Source organism: Odocoileus virginianus, chromosome 12, assembly GCF_023699985.2.
Source record: "Odocoileus virginianus isolate 20LAN1187 ecotype Illinois chromosome 12, Ovbor_1.2, whole genome shotgun sequence".
NCBI classification, from domain to species: domain Eukaryota; kingdom Metazoa; phylum Chordata; class Mammalia; order Artiodactyla; family Cervidae; genus Odocoileus; species Odocoileus virginianus.
Genome location: NC_069685.1, coordinates 36,910,305 through 36,928,112, shown reverse-complemented (window position 1 = coordinate 36,928,112; position 17,808 = coordinate 36,910,305). Strand labels below are relative to the sequence as shown.

The window sequence follows — 17,808 nt, the reverse complement described above, 5'->3', positions numbered from 1 at the left end:
AGTATCAAGCATGCCACAGCTAGTTCCTTTTCTTGACATCAGTTGCCACAACTTTGAAATGAGAAGATTATGCTAAATAAATCCCTGAAAACCCTTCCAGGTTTGTAGTGGTTCTTTTCTACAAAAAGTTGCATTTGCATAATGCTTTATATTACTAGAGTTCATTCACGTTGGTCCTACATTCTCAAAACTGCCTTGTGGGGTGGGCAGGACAAACTTTGTTATGTCTCCTCCACATGGGTGAGGAAGTTGAGCTGCAAGGAATTAAAATGATTTCTTGAGTCATATAAACCGCTTGGAACCAGCCATGTATTGTTTGTACAATTTCATGATATAATTTATGACCTCCCAATGCTAATTGCTGGTTAGGAACTTGGTCAAAATAATTACTCATTTTGTTAGGATATTTAATAAATTACCACTCTGTAGTTAGGAACTTGAGTATTTTTATAATCTGACCCCTTGTTCCTGGAAAACTTGGTCAGGCACCCCTATCTCTTACAGGAGGCCACAACTAATTACAAAATTGGTGTAGCAGTCAGTGACACATAGGTAATCACCTCAATAGCAGTTCACATAGTTGAAATTTTATCTTTTGTGAAAGTTAACCAATTGGTTTCAGAAGCACCTGTAAGCATTAGGTTAGGTTTTGAAAGTCCATTGTTAAGTTTGTTTGCTGTGGTCCTGAAGGCAGACCCCACTCCATCCTGACAGTCCTCCTATTTCCATTCTCCCTTCTCCACCACCCCAACAGAATGATTTTTTTTTTTTTTTAAATGTGTTTTATTGAAGTATAGTTGATTTCCACTCTTGGATTCATTTCTGCTTTACAGCAAAGTGAGTTATACATGTATATATTCTTTTCCATTGTGGTTTATCACAGGATATTGAATGTAGTTCTGCATCCTATACAGTAGGGCCTTGTTTATCCATTCTGCATCTAACAGTTCACCTCTGCTAATCCCAAACTCCCAATCCATCTCTCCCCCAGCTCCCTCCCAGTTGGAAATCACAGATCTCTTCTCTGTCTGTGAGTCTGTTTCATATATAAATTCATTTGTGTCATATTTTAGATTCTATATATAAGTGATATCATATGGTATTTGTCTTTCTCTGTCTGAGTTACTTCACTTAGTATGATCATCTCTAGGTCTATCCGTGTTGCTTTAAATGGCATTGTTTCATTCTTTTTATGACTGAGCAGTCCATTGGTATTCCATTGTATCTGTGTACACATGTTCTTTATGCATTCACCGAGACACAGTGATGTAGAAACCTTACTGGATCCTGTCAGTTGCCTGTTTAAAACCCCAGTGACTCCCATTGCCCTTAAAATAAGCCTCCTTTGTAGCAGGACTGGTTCCCACTACTCCAAACCTCTTTACACCTCTCTGCTCTTCAGTCACCTTGAGCATGGTTGTTTCCTGAGCATCCCCAAGTTCTTCCTGCCTTGGGGCCTCTGCCCTCCGTGTTCCTTCCATCTGTCATCTGTCCATCTGTCTTCCCTGGTTCCCTGTCTGGCTGGATCCTTTGTATTTATTCACCTCTTGTCTCAAATATCACTTTCTCAGAGCATCCTCCCCAGGGGCCCCATCTAGAATAGTCTCCCCAGTCCTAGGTATCATGGTCCATCGCATCACCTGCCCTTTAGTGTTCTCTTTATAGTACCAGTGATACCTGTAATTCTTTTATTTGTTTATGATACTTAATCCTTCTTCACCTTCCACCCCAAAGCCCTCCCACCTCCAGAAGTGTCAATTCCAGGGACCAGGGCCAGTCATTGCCAAATGACAAGCTCCTAAAACTGTGCCTGGCTCATCGCAGTCAGTGAATCCCTGTTAAATAATCAAGTAGATGGATGAATCTCAGCAGTTCTTGAGTTCAGACTCTCTTCATCTGCCAGGTTCCTCTGTTGGAATTTATACAGACAGGAACTCAGAAAGTTTTGAGTCCATAAGTTTTGTCCTGACTTGCAGGAAATCCAGACTAAATACATTGTTTTACTATGCTTACTGTTAGCCTGGGTTTAGCATAATCTCGTCTATCTCCTTCTATTCCTTGTCTTCTGACTTTTTGCTGGCAGTCTTACCTGTAATTGCTGAAACACAGGAGTGATTGTTGAACTGGGCAGGGAGAGGCATCCTGATTCATTTTGTCTTGGCTTTCAGAGTCTTCAGCTCTAGACTAGGATTAATAGTTCAATGATTTATGTGTTTATTCAGCAGTGACTGCATTTCAGGCTCTTTGAGGCACGGGAAAGAGTGATGGAAAGGCACGTGTGAGCCCTCTTGGACTCACCTAGGGAAGGCTGGGGCTGGTGGAGCCGTGGCTTCTGTGAAGGGTGGTTGAGCTCTGGGTGACACGGGAGCGTCTGACAAGAACCCGCCTTCAGGAGAAGGCTTCAGGAATTCGGCTGCCCTGGCTGAGCGTGTCCTGCTAGGAGAAAGGAACAGCAGAGGCTGAGGAGAGAGAAACTCGGCATGATATTTATTACTAAATAACCGTAAAGAGCTTCCACGCCTAGGGCAGAGGATGAGGGGCTGAGAGGAGTGTGCAAAGATCACCAGGAGAAGAGGTGGGTGTGGAGGTCGGGGTGTGACCCTCTCCCTGCGGTAAAGAGGGTCCCTCACTGGCTGCCAGCCGGGGATTGGCATGATCAGGTGTGTGTTTTTCTGTCCTTTTTTAGATGTTTACTTGGTTGCAACTTGGAGAGGAGATAAAAGGGACATAAGAGATTGATGCAGGAGGTGGTGTACAATGGCGTTAGATGAAGTGGGAGAATCTCTGCAAATCCCCATCAGAGGGTCTGGTGTACAGTGGGCGCTTGGCCAGTTGTCTAAGGTTTTGGTTCTGCTGAGGGTGAATTGAGGCTTTGTAACTTCTAGGCTGCGGAAGGTAAGCTGGGCGTATCTGAGGATGTTTCCAGGTTGTTTGTGCTGTGTGTGTGTGGGTGTGCATGCACATGCAAGCACTAATGACACCAGAGATTATATGAAGCTTGTAATAAAATTCCCTAAGTGTATCTTCTTGATTATACTATTCTGTTTCCCCAATTTAAACTTGGAATTAATAAATGAATATGCATACATATACACACTTAAAAGTTCAGAGAAAGTAGTTGAAGTTTAAGGCAAGTAAAAGCTTTGTAGAGTACTCGATGTTGGTGTTTGTTTAGGAAGAGTGTGCTTTCTAAGACAGTTGCTCCATTGATGTTGTAAATAGATCCTTGGCTCAGATTGTAAAGAATCCACGGGCAAGGTGGGAGACCTGGGTTCGATCTCTGGGTTGGCAAGATCCCCTAGAGGAGGCCGTGGCAACCCACTCCAGTATTCTTCCCTGGAGGATTGCCATGGACAGAGGAGCCTGGTAGGCTACATCCCCTGGGGTTGCAAAGAGTCGGACATGACTGAACGACTCAGTATAGTACAGTAACTGAGAAAGGCTGGAGCATTGGCGGAAGTGAGGGTGTTAGGAAGGAGTCTTGTGAGATCACATGTGTCCCAAACTGTTTCCTGGTCACTCATGCTATTTGCCTGGTGATAGGCTCTCTGAGGTTCACCAGTCTAAGCAAACAAACAAATGAAAAAGGAAGAATGGAGGAAAGGAAAAATCTGTTAGCCTTTGTGCGATTTTGGTGTCATGTGTCTTTGCTGGCCCCAGGCAATGAGTAATGCACTGCAAATGTTCAGTTAATTCTCCCCCAATGCCCTCCAGACAGAGCTAAAGCAATGACATTATCTGGTGTGCCACGGTTGACACATAAAGCCCTTGAAAATAGATGTTAAATTAAATGTCTTATCACTGAAGTCCTTGGAAATAAATGCTAAAATGAGTATCTTTATCGTTGAAGGAAAGGGAAAAACTGATAATACTAGACACATAAAATTAATACCTCCTATTTTTTGTGAGTAACTTAAGAGGGATAACTTAATTTGGTTTAATTATTTTTTTGGTTTAAAGATTATTGTCTGGCTAGGTTGTAATATGCCTCACTGGAAAAGCCGCAGTTGTGTTTGTGTTTGAGTGAAATCTAGAAATGAACCACGGAGCAGTAGAATCTGAGATATCATTTGAAGTCTAGGTAGTTTCCTCTCGTGTGTGTGTGTGTGTGTGTGTGTGTGTGTGTGTGTGTGTGACATAGACATAAGAGGAACAGGGTGGGATTTTTCAGTAAATAGAGGTCTATAGCCAAGGTACCCAGAAAACGTGACTTAGAATAGATAGAGCTTCACAGCTGAGTCGTTGCCATCATCCTGTAAGATGAGCTGTGAGGCCCTTGTTTGTTGATGGTCTCTTGGTACAAGTTGTAATAAACATCTTCTTTGTATTTAAGTTATGTGGAATTTACTGTTGAATGTTTCTCCAAATGGCAATAATGTATGTCTACATTAACCATTTAAGGAAAGTATTGAAATTCATGATGCTGCATGGTGAGTGCTCAGAACCTTCCGATCTTTCCGTCTCACTCAGGAGGAAAGGCAACATCATTCCTGCAGCTTCCCCAAATGATGTCCCATGGCATCTCTCTCTGCCCTAATTCCCTCTGGTCTTCTTGGGGCTGGTGCTGACTTCCTAGCTGTTCCTAAACACACCAAGGTCGCCATGCCTGTGGCTTGTGCCCTTGATGAAATGCTGGTTTTCACATGTGTGTCTGCAGGGCGCAGGAGTTCACTCCACTTTGGTCTTTACTCTAATGACATCTTAGCAGTAAGGCCTCTCACCCTTTACATCCCATATCCTACTTTATTAATTTTCAATTTCAATGTACTTACCTCTGTGTGATGCATTCTTACCTGTTCGATGGTCTTCCCTCCCCACCCCCACCATCCTATACCCACACACAAATGCTAGGAAATAAAGGTTTCTATGGAACCAAGGGTTTTGAATACATCCAAGTTTCTTCCTAGGGAAATTAAATTTCATGAATTCCTATTTTTCCAAAGAATGTAGCTTATATTTCAATAGAAGTATCCCCCCCCCCCCCCGCCCCGAGCAATCAGTCCGTTGAATGAATTTTTGAATGCTCAAAATCAGTTGACTGTGAGTAGGTGGCTTCTAGACTTAATTTTCCATTAAAGCTGTTAAGTGGTACTTTTGGAGGACAGATAATTATTTTGGAAGCCTTATATTCCCATCATGTAATATTTGCATATTGAAATTTGACCAGATATTAGTGCTCTCTGAGCCCTAGGGTGCTGAACAAACCCGAATCTATTTTATATTGTTTTGGGGTCATAAGGTACCATCATACTTGGTTGGTTTTGTTTTGCAGTTGCACAGAGAGCTCATTAATTTTTCATAAGATATTTAGTAATTGTGTTCCTTTGGCTTAAGGATATGTTAGATTTCTCTCATTTTACACAGACACAAATATATACTTTATAAATATATGAAATGTAATATATGTGTTACATGTGTAAAGTATGTGTGTGTATCTGTGTGGCTTCCCTGGTGGCTCAGATGTATGTCTATATATGTGTATGTATATTTATATAAGATGTGTATTAGATGTATATGCGTAAGATATAAAAGGTATGTTTTATGTGTGTATATATACATGTATTTGTCTAGTAAAATGGCATATATATCTAATAAAGCAGTATGATTAGAACGGCCCCTTTAGGAAGTAACTGAAAATATAAAAACCAGTTTTCTCCTGTCATTGTCATATCTTTGATCTTTCCTGGCTATCCAGTCACCCTTCTGTCGTATCAGTCTCTCTTAATCTTTGCTGAATGCAGTACTTAGCACTGTTTGACACTTTTCTTCATTAGCCTTTTATTATTTGTCTCCATACACTATCTGTGGGAGCCATGAGAGCAGGGAGTTTATCTCACTTGCTGCTGTGTTAGAAAGCCAGGAACAGTGCCCGGCATAAAGTAGGTTTTCAGTAAATGTGTTTGACTGAGTAACTAAAGGAACTCCAGTGTAGATTTTATCCAAATGACACATGACACTATGAGGTCGGGGTGTTATTAGAGCCCTACCTACTTCTTAGAGTTTGGAATTTCACTATGGAAGATTTTCATAAATAAATCACAAAAAAAGTGTCATCATGTTTGTATTTGTATGAATTCAGATAATGTGAGTCATTGTACCAAACCAAACATAACACAAGGGTTCAAGCACAATGGAAGTTTATTCTCTGTTGCATAGAGTCTGAAGCAGGTACTCTGGATCACTTAGTGGGCGGTTACCCTCTAAGCAGGGGTCTGGGGTCCGGAGTCCAGGCCCCGCCACATGATGGCTCAGTAGTCCCACCTTCCCGCAAAGTTCTGCTGTCTTCTGACAGAGCCTCTCATGATGCGAGGAGAAGGTCATGGCAGATCTCTGGAAACCATAAATAAGTAGGGTGTGGACACAACATCCATTGCTTCTGTCTAGTCATCCTCCAGAGGCATGAACTCAGTTGTGAGTTGAAGAATACTTGTGGGGTAACGTCTTTAATTTTGAGTGAGGCTTTCTTGCCAATCCAACTATTAATATTTATTTTTGTTTGAAAAGAAGGCAGCTTAAGATCATCCATGGATCCCATAGGAATCTTTTTTTTTTCCTTAACTTTAAATGCTTATTTCCCTAATTCCACATTCCCGTGAGCATTTTCACAGCTGGGTTAACTGCCCACACTCCCTCGGGAGCTCATCAGGGTTGGTGTCTAATTGGTCCTAGAATCTGTCTTCTGTGGCTCCACTTCATCTCCAGGGATCACTCCTTACAGAGCATTGATCCCACTTGGTCCTGGAAAACACGAGAACTCAAGTTTTAGTAACTGTTGATGAGTATTATCATATGGATAATCACAAATTTTGCTTAAAAATACTCCTATTAGGTTGGTTCTTGTAATAGAAAATGAAGCTATGGTTATATTAGTGTAATGTTTTTCTGGATGTTTTCTGTTTAAATAAGTAAGGGAGAAAGAAGATGGATGTCAAGATTGAATTAGAATTTGGCCCCAAATGACAAATTTCTGGAGTCAAGATACAAAGTGAAAAGTGTATACTTTTTGGAGCCTTATACTTGGAAGCTTTGGACATGTCCCTTGAGCTATTTGAGCTTCTGTTTCTTCCAACAATAAAGTGTCGTATCTGGGCTTTTTTTATATATTAGAACAAGCAGTCTTTAGATATTCACCACATTGCTCACTATGTAATACATGAACCCCAAATAATAGTGGTGATTATTTGTAACATGAGGAAAATATGCACAATGGAGTTGGATTTCTGTAGGTGAAATGCTACCCAGAAAGTGTTTTTTCAGTTACCTGACTCAGTGCTGACAGTTGCCCTGTATTTTATTGAAAGTGTCTTAGACTAAATGATCTAGAAATTTTTTTTTTTAATCTCTCAGAGAAAGGTGTGCTTTTCAGAAAAGGGGTTATATGCTCTGTGTGTGTGTTTCAAGTGAGAATAGGGTGGCTGTAACTTGAAACCATCCTGAAGCTATGTTTCTTAACAGATAACAGGATACACAGGTTAATTAACCAGCTACCTCAGTATTTCTGTGAAAGATTATATAGTTTCTTTTAGGTCCCACATAAACCTTTTCATTTTGAAAAAAAATACACTTGTCTTTCAGATGACAAACTTTCAGTGATTCTGATTTATTACAGAACTGTTCCCACTATGCCAGGTGCCTTTCTTTAAGGTGATGAAATTAGTAGACTAGCTTATAAGTGACTCTGCATGTGAGTGTGTGTATGTAGGCACACACTTTTTCTCTGATTGTCAGATGTTAGGGTTATTGTATATTAGGCAAGATTTTGTTCTGCCAGAGTTAACTACCAAAGAAGAAGTTGCTTTTCTCTCTTAAAGGCAACCTCCGGGCTGTGGACCAGTACTTCTGTCAGATCAGCAGTGGCATTAGATTAGAAATAAAGTGCACAAAAAATGTAGTGTGCTTGAATCATCCTGCTCCCCCATCTGTGAAAAAATTGTCTTCCATGAAACCCGTCCCTAGTGCCAAAAAAGTTGGGGACTGCTATCTTACATATGAGGTTCTCTCTCAGTTCATTTTACTTTTATTTTTTAAACAATGAAGTACTCTTCAATAAGGAACATAAGCAGTAATGACCTCAAGCAGTGCCAGCTTGGGGAGTGATGTAAGGGTCTGCGGTGGAACCAGAACAGAGGAGTTACAGAATTTTCCTGTTTCACACAGATTTAATACTGATTCTTGGATATGTGATCTCAAAATTGCATACCATTTTAAAGATTAGCTTATAAATAGTAAATGACATTGTAAAGGACTTGCAGGACAAATGAAAAATCAATCTCACTTATGTTTTAAGATATATCACATACATATTCAAAAAAATGGTGTATCTCAAAAACAATTTAGAAGGAATGAAAACTCAATTGGATGGCTCAAAGTGGCGTGATGTTGTTGGTATTGGAGATAAAGATGTAAAGTTTTAATTTGTTTCATGAAAATAAGAGTGAACAATTGTTTCAGATTACCATTTTTCTATTTGATTTTGAAATTTGCACAAGAAATGACATTCATAAATTGATATAAGCAGCCATTTGAGCATTTCATCAATATCCATGAGAGTTTTCAAGTCAACCAATAAATTAATAAATACATTAAAGTTTAATGTTTAAGTGTATTCATTGCAGGGCCAGGCATCCAGGAATCTGTCTCTGCCATCTTTTCACTGTACAGTCTTGATGGAAATGACTTAGTTTTTCTGTATCTTGTTGTTCTTTTATTTAAAATAGTCATAATAATACCTAGTTCGTGAGATCCTTGTAAGGACAGGGCCTGGCACACAGAAACTGGTGTATAGGTGATCTCACTGTTGGCTACTCCTAGAGAAAATGGGCCACAGCCTTACATTTTGGAAATATGGTACTTAGATCATACACTTTCTCCTCCTAATCAAGGAGTCCACTTTTCTGTTTTGAAGTGAAGTTCACACAGGTTTTCTGTTCAGTGCTTTCTATCAACATCCAATAGAAAAGGCTTCTTAAAGGTATTTGCTGGAAAATATCAATCATATGACTAACAACCTTCCAATCAGCTTGCTAGTTTTAATTATTTATTTTCCTCAACAGGGATCCTAGATGTTCTGTTTGTGCTGATGGTGCTTATTTCATGAATGTAGGAATTAAGTTTTAGATTGTAATACCTACCACTTTAGCCAGTGAAGTGTATGATTCATGTGTTACCAACCCTTAAAAACATGAGTGTGGCCTTTCTGCCCCAGAGAGAGGGCTGGGTGGCCACTGCAATTCAGGTACTAATTCTCACATATAGAAGTACAGGTTTGGACAAAAAAAGTGAAGTTTTAATGTATATGAACTTTAATTATTAAGTCCTATCTGTGATGCCTCGCTCCAAAACATTGTTTTAATGTAGGGAGATTGCAAGGAACTTTGGGAATAAGGCATGACCACTCTTGCACCAGTCCCTCCCCTCCCACCAAGAGATGTTTGTTCGAAGTGTCCTCGAGTGGTGGTGTGGTAGGATGGCGAGAACCACGCAGCTTGTGTCCCGGCAAGACACACAACTGGTGTGGAGACTTCTACAGTCAAATGTAAGGGGCTTGTTTACACAAAAGCACAAGCTCTCCAAGGTGTTATCACTGCAAGAGAATTATGAGCTATGAATGTTTGAACTTTTATACACAAGAGTGAGTGGACTGTAAGCATTATCATGACAACGAGGTTATTTACTTTGCAAAATTTAGTATGGTAGTCTAACAGTGAGCTCTTCCATATAGATATGTGATTTGTTTTAAATGTGACATGTAAACTTTGGGGGAATATAATAAGTAAATTACTGTATAGGTGATGTTAGGTAGGACAGTGTCAAAAATAAGCTCCCCCTCCCCCCCATTGAACTTGAAAACTGTCTGATTTAAGATGGTGGGGAGATGGCAGAGGGACTAGAAAGGGAGAGGGGCAGCTGCGGGTGGAATCTGCTGCCGCTGTTTGTCACTCAGTCACGTCTGACTCTTCGCGGCCCTGTGGGCTGTAACCCGCTAGGCTCCTCTCTCTCTGGAATTCTCCAGGCAAGAATACTGGAGTGGGTAACCATTTCCTTCTCCAGGGAATCTTCCTGACCCAGGGATTGAACCCACGCCTCTTACGTCTCCTGCATTGGCAGGTGGATTCTTTACCACCGTTGCCACCTGGGAAGCCCCTAGGTGGGGGTCTACAGGTTATTTTATTTAGCCACTGGACTATGGTATTGACTATATTCATTTTACAGAAGAAAGTAAGGTGCACATAGGTTCATTAACTTGCTCATAGTTGCTTGACTTAGGAGGAAGTTGAACAGGAGAGAACTCATTATATAAAATGAGGCTTATGTCTTCTGAGCCTGACAGGAAGCTGGGAGAATATTAAGTTCTTACAAATTGCTAATCTTTTGGCAGGTTTCTCCACTAGATAAAAGCAGCTTTTGTAGAACTATTCCTGTAAAGCATAGTCATACCAATGTTTTAAAATGTTTACCTATATTTTAATGAGAAATATTATTAGATTTATTGCATTATTATCTCATGACCCTTTGGGGAAAGCTCTGTTTCTTGCCTTAATTTATGAACAAAAGAAATTGTGTACTCTGCAGGAGTCTTTCTCTTTGGTTTTTGCAATACTGGTGATAGAGGACATATTATTCAAGGATGAGTCCTGGGTCTAGAGCATGTCTTAATGGGATATGAGAGGTAAAAGTGATTTCTGATGAATAATATTCAGCGTCCAAATGCTCACTTTTTCTGGTGTTCTTAAGTACTATGAATTATAGAAGTAAAAGTTGACCATAGTATAAAGTGGTCTTAAAACTGAGCTACCACATATTATTCCTACCTATCAAGCTGTATGTAGAAACAGATCAGAGTGTGTCAGAACTCAGTGTTAGATCAGTTTTGGTAAAAGAAAAACTATATGTAAGTGTGTGTGTCTGTATATATATACACACAAAGAAAATATAACTTGCTTTTTAAATTTTATTATTATTATTATCATCATCATTTTTGGCTGCACTGTGCAGTATGCTGTATCTTTGTTCCCCAACCAGGGATCGAACCCATGCTCCCTGCTGTGGAAGCATGGAGTCTTAACCACTAAATTGCCAGGGAAGTCCCAATATGACTTGATTTGAAAGCACAGCTTGAGTCCTCCTGTGGGTGAGGTGCAGTGTTTGGAGCTGGGTGATGACTGGCCGCTGCGGCCCTTTCTTGGAGCAGCTCAGTACCTGCTGGCATCTGGACTGGATTCCAGCCACAGGAATCTGGAGCTGGGGGAGACCCCGTGACTCCCCGAGTCTGCATGGGGTAGTTTATGGCTGACTTACCACTCTGCTAGTTTCTGAGTGCCAGGCCATCCTCTCTGCTTTATACCCGGTCATTCACTTAATCCTCACAACACAGGTTTTCCATAAATTAATGAATGAATGGAAAATATAGGCGACTGTATTTTCACTAACTCCCCAGGGAAAAGAAAGGGAAATGTGTTCAGGGATATACCATCTCCTCCCCACACAGCTTGAAAATGTGAGCATGAACAGCGCTCACAGAACTCCAGTGATGATCTGGGGAGACAACATTCATTTGGGAAAATTCTTAAGGATACAGCTTACATGAAGCTGCCCTGTAGTTCAGTGGTAAAGAATCCACCTGCAATGCTGGGGATGTGGCAGGAGCCGTGAGTTCGATGCTGGGTGGGGAAGATCCTCTGGAGAAGGAAGTTGTAACCCACTCCAGTATTCTTGCCTGGATAATCCCATGAATAGAGGAGCCTGGCGGGCTACAGTCCATGGGGTCAAAAGAGAGTTGGACACAACTGAGCGACTAGACAACAAGGAGAAGTTTGTAGTCAATGAGGCTAATACTTATTAGGTGGTGTCCTTACTCCAGATGAACTGCCATGGAGGATTGGATAGATTCTGACAATCACTCCAAACCTTGTGTGTTGTGTTGTAACTACTTTTTGAAATAAAGTGATTCTGGGATTAGTTGGGGACATTTTTAGTTAGGTAAGTTTCAACTGATGGTGACAATGTATTTTTTGTTTTGCTTTGAACTATTGGATTTCTTGGCAGCCGGTAAAACTCTATTGTGTTTCTGTTACGTATCCAGGGATACACTGACTCTTTCTTGTAGAGCTGGAAAACATGAACATAAGAATTTTTTTCTGGGAAAGAAGGAGGGGGAAGAAGGGTAAAACCCTAGTCTCTACTATGTTAGCACAACTTTGGGTAGTTTTACCAATTCAGCAAAGTATTTATTCAGTGATGTCAGAGATTTCAGTTCTTACTCTCTCATTTCATTTATGTTCAAAACAGAGTTCATTCAGTAGCTTGTGATTTTATAAATGCCAATCATTACATTAATAAATAAATCAAAGACTATCAAACGCCTGTTCATATATGAGCCTGAAGTCTTCTGTAACACTTCTTACTTAAAGCTAATTGTTAGAGCCTCCCTGTTTCTCCAGAAAAAAGACAACAAATTCTTAAATAATTGATATGTGTATTTTGCAAAACTGATTCATATTAAGTTTATGCTTACTTTATGCATTTAAGAATCTGGTTTAAATACATATTACCATTCCTATTTCTTATGTAATTAATAGTGTTTATGGTTAAACTATGATTCAATCATTTGCCTGACACTACAATTGTGATTCACAAGTGCCATTTTTTTAGGAATATAGATTACTTGGTCCAGGAAAAATTTGAGTGGTAATGTATTCATATAATCAAATATTAAAAATATATATAAATAGGAGATTCCTTTGAACTGCATTCTTAATGAATTGCTATTAAATATATTGATATAAAGATCAAAATGTGTAAAACCCATTTACTTTTTATTTAATTTTATTCAGGTAACTACTGTGTGTAGTTCTGGCTTCAAAAACTTTTCTTATTTTTTAAACAATTTCTGTGATAAGTGGTGACTAAAGTCATAATTCACAACCTCATTTTAATCCGAAATTTGACTGAATAGCATAGTGACAGTAATTTAAGTAGGCCCTGGATCAAGCCTAGAAAAGCTAGGAATAAATGAATCTTTTATTTTTGGCGTGTTTTACTTCTTTTTTTTTTTTTTTGGGGTGTAATTTACTCAAACAGGGAGTTCCTGTCTCCCAAAGTTCAGGTGTCACTCTTTTGCCCTGAGGTTGAAACATGGGTGTTTGTACCCATGTTTGCCCCCGCCTCCTACTTCCCATCTGGTTTGTTTCCCTCTGAAAAACCCATTTTCTCTATGCCTGGACTCGGGCATCTAGTCTGTTGGTTGTGTGGCTGGGCCCCATCTGTGTATTTCAGACTCTTCCCTTATGGGAACAGCCTCCACACTCCTCCCATTCCATAACCTTGGCTGATGTGTCCTGTCAGTAACATTTAATCGTGAGACTGTTATCCCTGTCTATGGGAAAACATTTAAAGCCTTCTCAAACATGACTTCCCTGGTAGCTTACTTGGTAAAGAATCCACCTGCAATGTGGGAGACCCCGGTCGATTCCTGGGTTGGGAAGATCCACTGGATAAGGGATAGGCTACCCACTCCAGTATTCTTGGGCTTCCCTGGTGGGTCAGCAGGTAAAGAATCCACCTGCAATGTGAGAGACCTGGGCTGGAAATATCTCCTGGAGAAGGGAATGGCTATCCACTCCAGTATTCTGGCCTGGAGAATTCCATGAACTATTCCATGGGGTCACAAAGAGTCAGACACAACTGAGCAACTTTCACTTTTTCAAACATAACATCTATTGTAATATAAAGAAATAGTTAATGCTGTAGTTTGTATTCATTTATATTCATTAATGAGTTTAATATAATTTCATTGTCTGCATAGAACAGAAGTGGTGGTGGGGAGAGGAAAAGCCATGTTTAGAAAACTGTGATTTATTTTTCTGTTGTGCATGACACCTACTGCAGTGACTTTTGGGATAGCAGAAGTTACCTTTGGAATTGGGGGTGTCTTATTTACCTTGGTATTTCCTGTCCCCAACAGAGTGTCTGACATAGCAGGTGCTCAGTAAGTCTTTACAAAGTAGAATCGAGTTAAGCATGGAAGTATTTCTTCTTTCCTCTTTACATAGTCTTTTTGGTTCTTAGCCTGACAAAGCCACATAATTCTGCTCCTTGTGGCTGTAAGTGAACGGAGATGAATAGATTGCAGAGTGTCTCTGCTGTTAGCTTCAGAACTCAAGCCCCCTGGTGCTCGCCTCATGACGCATTTAGTCAGGAGACACGACCAGCTGGTGGACACTGAAGAGAAGCGTGTCCGATGAGACTTGAATAAATAACTGTCTAGTGAGTAAAAGTTCGTTAGATGGATACATCTTTATTTGACATATTCAAGTTAATTTTTAAAAAGTCACACTGTGTGGCACGTGTCAACCTGAGTCATCTCTGTAAAAGACAATAAAAATCAGTTTATTGTTCTGTAATTGCATGTGTTGAGTAATGCCTTTTAAAGTCACTGAGCCACTTAGTCACATTTCTTCAGGTGCGTTTTGTGGCGAGTGACTGCATTAAATGAAGTGTTGCCAGGGTGATGAAGGGGATTTATCTTGCAGATATCCTGCATCATGGATAAAATATATAACTTCTCGATTTAGGAATTTTTGCTTATCTATTCTTTGCTGGAAAACTGTTATTTTCCAAATTTTATCTATTTCACATTTTCAATTATTGGGTAAAAAAGCATTCATAGTGAAACATACATCATTTTTGCAACGATTTCACACATTTGTATAAACATCCCACCTCTCTGAGCTTCTACAGCATATATCTTTTTATCTGTTTATTTGGCATCTGTTTATATGCCCCTTAATAAATTTATGTTTAAATTTCTTTGTATATTTTGTCTCCCATGATGTTAAAAAATACAATTTCTATGCAGACTATTAATGTTTTTTTTTCTGAAGAGATAGAATTTTTTTTTAATTTTTAAACTTTTTATACGATTTAAAGGTTACTTTCCATGTACAGTTATTACACAATATAGGCTATATTCCCCATGTTGTACAATACATCCTTGACCCTGTCTTACACCCAGTAGTTTGTACCTCCCTCTCTTACACTCCTCTGGTTCCCTGCCCCTCCGCCCCGCCACCGGTAACCACTGGTTTCTTCTCTGTATCTGTGAGTCTGCTGCTTTTTTTGTTGTATTCACTAGTTAGTTGTGCTTTTTAGAGTCCACATGTAGGTGATACTATACTACTTTTGTCCTTCTCTGTCTGACTTATTTCACTGAGCGTAACGCCATCCAAGTCCATCCATGTATTGTGTACTATTATATACCATAATCTGCTTATTAAGTCAGGTCTGAATGGTGGTGAGTATAGATACACTGTACCTCTCTGTTTGGAACCCCAGGTATGAACCTCGTTGATCCTTGCCATGAACCTGCATCACCTCCCCTGTGAAGAAATAGCATCTTGGTTTTGGAAGGAGAGAAGGGCAGAGGATCCCAAAAGAGAAGGGAGTGTTGCCAAGGCAAACTCTTACTTGAGTTTTATTTTAACAGTTAGTCTTTATTATTCAGTGGCCAAATAGGATCGATTTGCCAGCAGGAAAGAGAGATATCAGCATGCATGGTGTCAGCTAACGTATATTTTGAAATATCAGATTTATTATTGGTCAGTAGTTTGTGTCATAGATAAACAGCACCCGTTTTGAATTCAAAAGAATTAATAATAACTTACAGGAGTCTTAAGATTTTACAGGGAGCATTTTCTTAGCATTTCATTCACTGACTAGCACATAGTAAGAGGAACGGGGCTCTGTAAATATTTGTTGAATGGGTAAATGTGTGAATGTTTCCTTTTTAATGCATTTTCTCTGCTATATGGGGAGTGGTAGAAATGTTTGAGGAATGCTTAGTAAATCTGTTCAATAGATGCAGTTTGTATTTGAAGTTTAATCATGAACAAGTAGAATCTTGATTTTTATGTGTATGTGTAGAGATAGATAAATGTTGTCCATAACCTTCTCGATTCTGCATTCTCTGAGTTGATTCTGCGTTCTCTGAGAACATTCTTTTCTGTTTTCTCCATAGTGCTTGCATAGTTACTTGTGTAACCATACACTCCCTCAGTTCTAAGATCCTCATATTTTTAACCTTTAAATGTCATTGGGGCATACATGAACCTCAAATCTGTTTTCTTATTTAGGCTATCTCTTGCCACAAAGTTGCATTTGTGCTGGCTGACAAATAGTAGTAGACTAATTTGCTCATTGATGTATAATTTGAAAATTGTAGCCCATTGGATTCAGTACTTACCAAGTTAATCTTAAACACTAAACCCACCTATTTAAGCATTGAATTGAGTACGATTTAAGGCTCATTGAATGCCCTTAAACTTAATTTTGTGATTTTTGGTAAATAGGTCAGTGTTTAGTAATTGTGAACTTGAAAAATGAAGGAACGTCATAGTACTTTTGGCTAAATGGTGTGAAATAGAGTATAATATGATTTTTAAATGTCTTCTTAGAGTTCTTGATTCCAGTTGTAACTTGGTGTCTCCTGCTCCTTCCCCAGCTTCCTGCAGATTTCACAAAGCTACACCTCACTGACAGTCTCCACCCACAGGTGACCCACGTCTCCTCCAGCCACTCAGGATGTAGCATCACTAGTGATTCTGGAAGCAGCAGTCTTTCTGATATCTACCAGGTAGGAAGGTATTTCCTTATCATTTGCTTCATTTTCATGTATTCTAAGGAGTTCTGTGATTCTTCATTGATAGAATCTATAAGGTAAAGTTATGTGTTTATATTATATGTGTACAAGTGGACATAAATGTTAATGTTCATGCTTCACACAGACATACAGTATGTTGTACGTTTGTTTTAAGAAGTCAGATTACAATCTGATTGTATTTGCCTCTACTAGGACCTATTACCAAAATTTTAAATAGAGTCGTCTCAATGGAAATGTTTCCCTTGACTAAAATATTAGGAAATATTTTACTAATTTGACTATAGGCATACTAGGTTTATGCTTCCTTCTTGACTAAAATTGTAGGGGGATACATCATTATTATGCTTCCATACTAAGTTTTTCTTAATAAAGCCTTGGGTATAACAAAAGGAAGAGATTATTAAGATTGGATCACTGAATTATTTTTCTTATGTTATTTTTATTAAATGTAGATTTGGTTTTTTGTTTAAAATGAATTCTTATGATACTGATGGATAGGAAAGAAACTAGAACTATGGAATTTCAAAAACATTTTCTAAGCAAAACAATTTTAATTTTCAAGGAAGAATTCATTTGCTTAGAAAATGCAAATTTAGGGAAAGTGACTAAAGTAGGGAAAAAAAAAAGGTCCTTTTTTTGGTAGTCTCTCAGTACATACAGCTAATATGAAATTTTGGATGGTTTCAGACAAAAGAACATAATACGTACTTACCTTAAAAGTATAATTTTTGTCTCCTTAGGAATTGTGATGTGAGATGGTCATAAAAGAACTTTTCTTGGAAACGTTATAGTTGATGTATTCAAACAGTGCTCAGTTTCTATTTAAAAAAAAAATAAAAGTAACTAAACAGAATACTGTCAGGGCAAAACATTTCTTTTTAAGTCTTAAGTTTAGTAGATCTTAGAAAATTAATTTTCAGGACACACTAGGTACCCACTTTTCTATAATTCAGAAGTGTTGTGGAGAGCTCATGGACTAGTGAGTGAAAGCCACAAATGCAGTTATTTGCAGATTCTTGGCTGATTATGAACTTTTAAAAAAAATTTTACATTAAGAAATGTAATTATCTGACTCCTTAACTTTTCAAACTTCTACTTTGATGCATTATATGTTAACTTGTAATTAAATCTTTCAGAAGGAATTTCATTTT

The 17,808-nt window shown here is 38.9% G+C and overlaps 1 protein-coding gene across 10 annotated transcripts in view; it reads left to right on the top strand.

Annotated features, from left to right (window-relative positions):
• Positions 1 to 17,808, top strand: part of RAPGEF2 (Rap guanine nucleotide exchange factor 2) — a 260,250-nt gene that overhangs the window by 186,982 nt on the left and 55,460 nt on the right. For all 10 annotated transcript variants that reach the window (XM_070474910.1, XM_070474911.1, XM_070474909.1 and 7 more), the window contains one exon: positions 16,499 to 16,630. In XM_070474910.1, coding sequence (XP_070331011.1) covers positions 16,499 to 16,630 — 132 coding nt within the window. The remainder of the gene's footprint in view (positions 1 to 16,498; positions 16,631 to 17,808) is intronic.